At 37.1% G+C, this 10,266-nt stretch overlaps 1 protein-coding gene across 5 annotated transcripts in view; it reads right to left on the bottom strand.

Moving 5' to 3' along the window:
• Positions 1-1,923: 1,923 nt before the first annotated feature.
• ksr1b (kinase suppressor of ras 1b) overlaps positions 1,924-10,266 on the bottom strand; it is a 55,016-nt gene continuing 46,673 nt past the window's right edge. For 4 of the 5 annotated variants that reach the window (XM_017694976.2, XM_017694977.2, XM_017694979.2 and 1 more), the window contains exons 12-19: positions 10,130-10,190; positions 8,497-8,915; positions 7,420-7,516; positions 7,199-7,332; positions 6,962-7,093; positions 6,574-6,709; positions 4,475-4,608; positions 1,925-2,467 (exon numbers count right to left, since the gene is read on the bottom strand). In XM_017694976.2, coding sequence (XP_017550465.1) covers positions 2,383-2,467; positions 4,475-4,608; positions 6,574-6,709; positions 6,962-7,093; positions 7,199-7,332; positions 7,420-7,516; positions 8,497-8,915; positions 10,130-10,190 — 1,198 coding nt within the window. In that variant the 3' untranslated portion in view covers positions 1,925-2,382. Of the gene's footprint in view, positions 2,468-4,474; positions 4,609-6,573; positions 6,710-6,961; positions 7,094-7,198; positions 7,333-7,419; positions 7,517-8,496; positions 8,916-10,129; positions 10,191-10,266 lie in introns of all 5 variants that reach the window. The other variant, XM_017694974.2, reaches the window with a different exon arrangement.

Genomic DNA, 10,266 nt, shown 5'->3' with positions numbered 1-10,266 from the left:
AGTGTGAAGTTATGTTAGCTATTGGTTCTGTTGATTATTAGCCAAGTGACTGCCTTTTTCCAGATCAGCCTCTGTTTAGTACATCTGGCGTAATTTGTCCACATCAGTTGGGTGGGATCTCAGTTGTCATGTTGAGCTATACTGATATTACGTATTTTAACAAGACCCCTTAGGCCTACAACAACCTTCAACCCCACTGCCCACAAGCAAATTGAAGCACTGACTGTTAGGGCTTATTTTGTAATTGAAAATCTAATCAAACTGAGTTGTGAACTCTGAATTAAAAATTGTATTATATCTGAAAATGTGTATCTTTACACCCCTAATGACTGCAGTCTAGAAAAAACAATCAGAGGTTGCAGAATATATAAAGTCTAATTGCTAAAAAAAGAGGATCGATTTTATGAACACTCCATCCATAAACTTAGGCTTTATTGTTTCTCAAAGTTGAAGACAGAACAAAATAATCTATCCATACATACTGGACACGCTGTACAAAAATATCAATACTTACATTACAATAAAAACGTTAAATCCGTCCATAATGTACATTTTCTGTTCAACAACATTCCGGTGTTATTATCTATAAAATGCAAATAAAGTACCTATTCCAAACGTGAAACTGTCATATAAAAGTTTGTACAAATAATTATAGAAATCTTAACTGTACAATAAATAAAAGCAAGATCTCAAAGATTTGCTGTGAAGATGTGCACACTCACACACTACAATCTTCAAAAAAAAATTGCCAAGAACTTCACATTCAGTTAAAAATACCCTAAAATAACCCAAAAACACAGAGCACACATTCAAACACACAGAGACAGACACACACTCACACTCAATCTAACTGCACACAAAGTGCACATTTCAGCTGTGGTAGAATTACCTGAACCCTGTGACAGGCATGCAAATGACATGTTTGACTATCAAAGGCTTTTTTAAAATTCCTTTCACATCCTTCTCTTCCATGTTAGATACAATAAACAATGAATGTGTTTGTTTCAGAGTCTTCATTCTGTGTGATCAAATGAAGTTGAATGTCTAGAAATCAGAATAACTTGTTTGTAGAAGGCCCAGCCTGGCAGTGGATTCCTGAACTGCAGTAATATGAGGAGTCACTGTTTACAGAACTGACTGCTGTACTCCAGTGACTCAATGAAGACACAAAGAGTAGAATCAGAATATTTGAAATGACGATCTACTCATTTAAGCCAAGCTTTATGCTGAGCTCTGCAATCTACAGGATTTCTGTATGAGATCTGCTAAGGCACAGTAGAGATATCAGCGTTGAGTGATTGAGTAAGGCATGAAGGAAAGGTCAGCAGCACCTAGAGTTCATACATCCAACTGATGTTTAACAGTCAGGCATGCTGAGCTGACAGCTTTAAGAGAAGATCCTCAGTGTAGAGAGTAATGAAATATGCCAGCCAGTCAGACAAAACAGTGGAGAACAGTTCCATTCTGACTAAATATTACCACAGGAGAGGGAAGACAGCAGTGATAGAAAGAATACAGTCAGCTGCACAACTAAAGAAACTCCCACTGTTAACACAAACAGTCACATTGCCAACCATAATAAATAAAGCATTATAAGACATAATTAAAGTCCCTGGAGTCCATCATTGTGGCAGTGCAGTGAAAAAGACTCATTTATCTTAATGAAGACAGTGTTTTATAATAATAATAAGAATAATATTAAGAATATTAAGAACAATAAAAGTAATACATAAGTTATACATAATGTAATAATATTCTGTATTTGTATTGTTTTTTGTTAATACACTACCACCACCACCACCAATAATAAGAACAATAATAATCATCATCACAAAACTATCATTTATCATCAATACAAAATGTTAACACTAATCAATATTAATATAAATAATAAATGTTTAACATTATTATTATTGCTATTATTATTATTATTATTATATTATTCTTCTTATTATTATTAACAACATGATAAGCTTTGAGAAACTTTTTAACTAACATGTTAATTTAAAATAATTAAGAGGTAATCAGATGGCACAATGCTGGATCTTTAGGTTAAAGGAATAGTCCAGTCAGAAATCCTCACAGTGAAAAAAGGTGAAAAGCCACTAATTAGAACTGTGCAAATGACATCATGCTAATGCCTTTAATTCACTGTTAGCTACATTAGCATATTTGGTTGTACTACTCCTCTAAGGCAGCAGTGCAAAGTAAAGACTGTTACACAAGACACAAACTCAGAACCAACAGCTTTCACAAAAGAAAACAGTCCATAAAGCAAAACACTTGATCTCTAAAATACAAACACCCTGTGCAAACACAAGATCCATCAGTTCTTTTCATGGACCAGCCATGCTTCAGTGTGCTGTAGCTGTGCACACCTGTCTAACTGTCGTATTTGTAAACGTAGGGGCAGCGAGAGCGCAGGCCTTGGCTACAGTCCTCCCTCAGACAGTGATGACGCCACGAGCTTCAAAAAGAGGGGGGATATTTCACACACAACAAACAGGATTGATAGGGACATGGAGAGGCGACGTCAGAGAGGTGGACAGGGCAAGAAAAAGGAGATGGATTCAGAGAAACAGATGGAGATGCAGTACAGTGGCAGAGGTGGTGTGGTCCAGAGAGTTACACAGAGAGGTCAGCAGAAGCAGGTTCAAATGATTCAGTTCAGCCACAGCACAGAAGGAAACCAATAGGAAGGAAAGAATAGAGATATTTAGTTCATGAGAGAAAAAGATTTGCTTGCAAAGCTTTCAGGTGTTGATTTCTATCAGTCTTGACGTGACCGTTCAAATTTAATATTCACTGGTTACACACTCGTGTGCAAGTCCCTTCATTTCCAGTCAAAACAGCCATTAAGTAAAAGTTCCTGCAAAAAGAATAAAAGATGTAAAAACAAAGAGAGAGAAAGGATAGACACAGTAAATGCTGAAAATGTAAAATATGTTTACAGGAAAATAAATGACTTAAAGGAAATTTTGACGGGAAATAAAATAAATGAAGGGTTTTCTATGACTTTTCTACAGTTCTGATCATCCCTCCTACTGATATTTGGAAGTACTTTAAGAACAACGTCTACTCAAGCTGTACGAAACACATTGGACAGTGATAGATCTGTTGCTGGTCACTTTCAACTGGCTTAATCTACTGTACCAAAATCAATGGACACATGAAGCTCAAACAGTGAGTATAACATACTCACACAAATACTGAGAACAGTTCTCTGCAACACACACTACAGGCCAAAAGTGTTGAAGCAATGCTAACCTGGTAAATATAAATATTTTTGCAAAAAGTTTTAATATGTTGACATAGGAAAGGTGGTTTGGCTAGATGTCTGCAACAGTTTAGAACTGACTCAAATTCTCTTGGTAATTAGCAAAGTTTTTTGCAGCTCTAATCCTAATCTTAATCCTAATCCTAATCTCATATGCACATAATTCTAAAATTCAGATGATGATCTTAAAGGAAGGATGAACTATATTTAATATTTAAAAGCTAAAGGCTTTTCAGCTTTTTCCATACAATGCCATTTAATATTACAGTAAAGGTTCATCACTGCAAACCAGTAACCAAAATTCTCAGGCCAAACTAGATGTCACTAAACATTTTGGGCTGGTTTTCCAGACATGGATTAAGCCTAATCTTAGGCTAAACTGCATGACCAATTAAGACTGAATGAAATGCCAATGAAATTTTTTATAGTCTAGGTTTACACCTAATCTGGGTCTGGGAAACTGGCCTTTTATACTTTGCTGTAGTGATTGCTGTGAATTGATTTGACTGTGATTGATTTTTTAAGATACTTGCTTCTGTACTTCAGACTTCTGTAATGCACAGTAGTACGCAAAAAAAACACCCCTGATTTTGTTGAGGAAACAAGCTAACACACCCTCTGCAGAGAACAAAGGCCACATTTTAGGTTTTAATTTTTTCCACTATTTTAAAATGTATAGAATGTGTTCCCTACAGAGGAAGTGTACTTTAATTCACAAATGTATTTGCTGATTTACATCAGCAAAACACAAATTGTACAATTGTATATGCAGAATCATGAGTCTGTTGCAGACATTCTCCAAACTTGTATCACATTACAAACAGAAAATCTTCTTAGACTACAACAATCATTCACATTAAAACGTTCAGTAGAAAAAGAAATATGCAAACATGCATGTTAAACCCCATTCTGAAGATGATTTTCAAACCATGACTTCTTGCACCTGCAGAGGTCTCTTTAAAATATAAGTCATCCATTGTGTTTAACTCATTGTGAGCACACGTGGAGAATTTCCTATAGTATCAGATAAATTGTACACACTTGGAAAGGCTCAGGAAACAGAAGACTCATTTTAGTGGTATGCCCCAAAACCACACTCGCTTTAGTTCTCATGCTCTGAAAAGCTACATGTTCAACTTGATGGGCTGACAGACTGCAAGGCCACACCATGCAGGATGCCAGGCCTACGATACATACTCCGCAGACTTCCAGAAATGTCCAGGATGGGACAGTCTGCGGTTGAGCTTGGGAAGCTTCTCCAGGTGGTCAGCGAGCTGAGAGAACGTAGGCCTTTCCTCCAGCTCAAAGGACCAGCACGCTGACAAGATCTCCTTCAGGGCAGACACAACAGACACAGCAGTTACAGACTAACCTTTCTTTAAAATTCCTCCCAGGAACACAACATAGCAGAGAAACACATTTCAGTTGTTTCTAAATAGTTTTTAAAAAATAGTTTTGGGCAGATTAATATATAATATTTGGTATGACTGAAAATGTAAACTTTGCTTCTAGCACCTATTGTTTATAAAACCCTTGTGAATTGTGAGAGATGGAGGGGTTGTTAAAAAGGCTGGTAAAATTGTGAAAGAACAATTTATTCAGTACATTTCTAAGTTGTTTGAAACTGACAAACATTCTTACCTAAATATGTAAAAATGCATCATTGCTTCATCTCCAAAATGGCAACTTTTATGGGCAGGAAAAACTAACTTTTAATGGAAGCTAATGCAGAAATTATTTCTTTCTTTCTGGACCATTTCTACTAGTCCATTGATCTTGAAATTTCAATACATTGTAATGTATCGGTAGCTTCAGCTCACTGGTGTTTATGGAAAAAAAAATCCTGACAGTGTTGGGACATTGTGGCAAATTACTGTGTGTAAAACGCTTCCAAAAATATTACTGTGTTGAACTGATATGGGAGGTAGAGACATCTCTCACTAGGTAATTTTACAGGCCAGCAGCATGTTTCCACCAAACTGACTTTTAAGTGATAAAAATGCTGATGTTACCGTCTCCAATTTCCTGCATTTTGTAACTTGTATTCTATTGGTTTACATGCTTTTTCCAGAACTAAATGATATGGAAAATATGTTTTTATTTATTTATTTATTATTTTCCCCCCCATCTGAACCATTACATGAGATTCTCGTTTCTCTGGCATTTAGAGCTGCCTGAGCATTTTCTATATAGAAAGATTGAAGCCCTTTCAGGATCTCTCTCTCTGTAAGAGCAACACTCATCCCCTCCTCCATCTATATCTGACTGCTGAAACTAGCAGATGTTGCTGCTATGTGAGTACAAAAAAAAAATAATAACCAAAAGCGGTCAACTGGAACTTGTTTATCTAAATTAAATATGTGTTACATTTACATAGCAATGTATTATTTGTCAAATTAGTATGATCATATCATCTAAATTGTCTCAGGCTTCATGTGTCAAATCATTATATTCAGGATGACATTAATATGAAGATATTAAATATAAATACTGGTAACTACCTTTGCCTCACTGAAACTCTTAATATCATTGTTGACTGAATGTCACTACTTTCACAGACAAATTAAATTATAAATATAATGTAAATGCCCTGTGCTCACATTTTTTACTTTAGAAAGCACTTTACAGTAGGCACATATGATAATCACAGCATACATTTTATACTTTATTACACTATCAAAGCACTTCACAGATTCTCAATTCTCTATTCTATATTCTGTGCACTGCGTTCTACTGAACAGAGATCCTGTTATGCAAAACATCTCACATGAAACACAAGTAAACTTTACTTTTTGGACCTTTGACATTTTGTTCTGAGCATCAGATGTATTCTTTGTTCTCTCGCTCCATTTTTCAGTAAAAAATTATTATAAAATATTAGACTGTTTAAAGATTGACATTATTTCATTTCTTGACACCAACTACGCACTGCCTTGTTGGGGATGCTGGCATAAGATTTAATATATCATGTATCTATGTACTATATACTGTATATACTACATACTATATAGTATATGTAGTATACATATATAGTATATAGATACATGATGTATTAAAGTTTATGCCACCCACTACATACTGCCTTGTTGTAGATGCTGGCTTGAGCTTTCATACATCATGTAACTATGTACTATATAATGTGTAGGATGTAAGAACAATGCCATACCTTAATGTCATACCTTACATGTACGGTATGCAAAGTCAAGACATAATCTGTCCAATGGGTGTTTATATAATCAATCATTCATACAGTTTGAACAAAATGTAAAAAAAAAAAAAGGCTTTCATGGACTCACTGTGACTTCCTTTCCTACACTGATCTGGGACAGCTGCCGTTTGATGCCTTCTCCACTTCCTAGCTGCCAGATAGCAGCCTCAGCTGGCTGGTTAGTAAGGGGCCAGTCCCGTGCCTGCAGCTCGTACCAGATAGTGCTGAGACAAGATAAGCACACAAAACAGATATAAATTTTTCTGTTGGGTTTGCAAAACTTTTTTTTAATTATGTGTTTAAAGGAAATAAAGCCTTTAGAATGATTCATTTTCACAGCCATTTCCACAGATTTTTTATTTTTTTAATACAGTCTTGCATGTCAGTTCTTGCAAGAACAGACAAAAATTGTTGAAGCTTTAGAGGGATACAGCTGTATGAGGCAGGAAGGGGAAATGTTTGGGTGTGGTCTTTACCCAAAGGCATAAACGTCAGCAGCTTTGGAGAAAGGAAGCCGATCCTCATCGTTGCCAGGACACATCCTCTGCACAATCTCAGGAGCCAGGTAATAGATCCAGCCACGTGGTAGCTTCAGCTCATTTTCTCGCCTGTACATGTACACAGAAACACACTTTCTCACTGTCCTTCACATGAGAGTGTACTACAGCTAGTGAACTACATCAGAATGATGACTGAACACATCCGTTACTTACCGATCCTCTTGCACCACTCCAGACATGCCAAATAGGCCAAAATCTGTGATTACCACTTTGTTCGCATCATAAAACACATTCTTGGATTTCAGGTCTTTGTGCACAATTTCCTTTGCGTGGAGATACCCCATTCCCTACCAGACACAAAAGCAAGAACACTAAAGTTAGATGAAGAAGACAAAACAGATGCAGACAAGAAGAGACAAGCAATAGATTTATACCTTTACAATTTCCTGAGCGATTTGCCTCGTTTTATTGATGTCAAGTGAGGTTTTAGAATCTCTCACAACAGAGTACAGCGTCCGGCCCTTGCAGAAACTGTAACAAAATCAAGTTATGAAAATAAATGACTTGTTACAAAGACAAATTGCATGGTCTCAGTTCAGTAACTGAACCCATTTTGAATACCTCTCCAAATAAATGTAATAAATGTTTAGTCTTTACAGGTTCCAAAAAAAATAGTGTTTTCAAGTGTTTTTTTGTTTCACAATTCTTTATATTGTACACAAATGACAAAGTATTTAATGATTTTGTTATAAACTGGCACTACAAAGCTATTGTAGCTAACAAGTAACAGTCATATAGTGACTTGAGTTCTTCGGTAGCATGTATGGTTTCTAACTCCATGTGCTGGGTGGCCAAAACAGATTTGCTGTGAGACTCCCAACTTGTCTTTTCTTAAGCACAAATACTGTGCAAAGTAATATCAAGCCAGTGAACAGCCAATCAACCTACACACTCAGAACAAACTACAAGCATAATGAGACTTTCTGCATAATGACATCCAATGTGTTCTATTGGCTGCATCTCTTACAGCACCGCCTTTTTAGGTCACTAGAACGACAGTGCGTAAGCTGTGCCTCATAGAAGTGGAGTGGCCCGTCTATGCCCAGAGAGACAAAGGGTTTCAGAAAGCCGGAGTGACCGGGTTCTCTCTTGCTCCAAGATCGCTCTGAAGAGGTCAATCCCATGAGCACAAAACATGCTAAATTCTTCAGCTCGGCTACTGACCCACTCAAGTTCCTGTTAGGTTTATCTCCTCACCATGTGCCTTCAACAGTGTTGGCTGCTCAAATAAGTAATAAGTCACAAATGACTAATTACTTTTCTCAAACTGCAATGGGATTAATTTACTTATTACTTCCAGAAAATATGTTGATGTTACTGTCAAATATGGTCAACCCTTAGTAAATCCCTGTCTTGACGTCATGAAATACACAGCATCACAGCAGTTTCCAAGTTTCCGTTCCAGGCTCCAAGCCAGACCCCCCTTCTCCTCTACAAGGCTTTAGGCTCACCTCGTAATGATAGCCAGCTGGGGTGGGTTCATGCAGGCTCCCATAAACAGCACCACATTCTCATGCCGAGTCTGTCTGTAGTTCATTACTTCCTTCTTGAAGAGTTTTAGGTGATCTTGATTATTTCCGTCTATTTCCAGCACACGCACGGCCACCTCACCATGCCAGCGGCCCCGATGTACCTTCCCCCAGCGACCTTTTCCAATCAGCTCACCCAGCTCCAGCTGCCAGAAAGGCACATCCCACTCCTGCAGGTACACACTGGTCTGGCTATGCTTGCGGGAGATGGGTCCTTTCCAAGGACTCCTGGAGTTGGGCAGGTCATCTAGATCATCGTCTTCACCTTCACCTTCATCATCATAAGCAGCATCTTCTTGCCTCTCATGCTCCTCTTGATCATCATCATTCACATCCTCATTCTCAATGAAAGAATAAAAAATTAAACAATTAAAGTCAGTGAGTATTTGACCCCTTGCAGGCTTACTATTCAGTTATTAATCTTAAGCCTTGTTATCTCTTTCTACTCTAAATTATTTAGTAACTACTATGAAACATCTATGTAAGTTCCAAGAGTGAGGAACAGAAGTGTGGACCTGCCCATAGGTCTTTAATATTTAGTGGGTTAAACCAAGACACACTCTTATATTCAAAAAGTGCAGGATTAGCTTGAGTTGTTTCCAGTACCCCTGGCTCTATTTTGGCATTTTCCAAGGACTAAGAGTTCATTTACATTTACACTTAATCGGTTTCTATATATTTATGTATGTATCAATTTATGTATATCACATTCAGATAATTTCCAGACAGAAATTACTCACATTGCATTTATACTTGACCACATGGATGCGTCTTTGGCACAGACTGAAATATAATCTGTGCCAGTGCTGCTTTTTTACACATTACAATAAACACATTTCTCCTAGAATCTCCTTAGATAATTTAATTCCAGAAATTGTACTATTTGCAATTTGTATTGATGTCTAAGATCAAGACATTTGCAAACAATGTAGCTCCATATGGGCCTGAATGAAGACTAGAGAGTATTATGTCTGTTGAATCAAAACTTTGTATTTCCAAAATGCTAAGTTCTTAAGAGAAGGAAAAAACATTCTTAACTTTCAATGGAAGTTCATTTAATTAGATTTTAAATAGTTTTCCACGATGTCTATTGGTACATTCATCATGGATTAGTCACACAATGTAAAGGGGGACCGGCATTTTCAAAACATGTTAAAAAACACAATAATAAAAGAAACAACACAAATAGACCTACAAGGTATTGTTTTGGTAGTGACAAAATGTAGCCTGTAGAAACAGATAGATGAGCCTCAGCTGAATTTCCACTGTGTCTCAAATCACCTCTAGATTTGAGGTGGTTGCATAACAATCTACCTGCAAAGCATTGCAGATGGCATTTTCACTTGGCTTTTTCTATGATCAGATGGATACCTGATCGGTCCAAGACACGAGGAGTGGCTGAATGCAAAAAGGCCCTAACACATCTTATCCAACTAAATCAGCTAATTGACAAGCACTTCCTAAGCTGAAGTGAGTGTGTGAGAGCTGGATAACACTACACTGAGCAGGACAGGTCTTTGCCAGAGATAAATAGAAATTATGCTGCCACACTTACCACAGCTTCTTCCTGTTTCACAGACTGCAGTGTCAGCTCACTTGCTACTTGCTCTGTCTCACTGGAAAAGACAAAAGACATACTGAGAAACAGCCTCAGTACTCAAAATATATATGAAACTATATATGAACCCTCTT

This window comes from Pygocentrus nattereri, chromosome 17 (genome assembly GCF_015220715.1).
Source record: "Pygocentrus nattereri isolate fPygNat1 chromosome 17, fPygNat1.pri, whole genome shotgun sequence".
NCBI classification, from domain to species: domain Eukaryota; kingdom Metazoa; phylum Chordata; class Actinopteri; order Characiformes; family Serrasalmidae; genus Pygocentrus; species Pygocentrus nattereri.
This window is presented reverse-complemented; position numbering and strand designations above follow the sequence as displayed.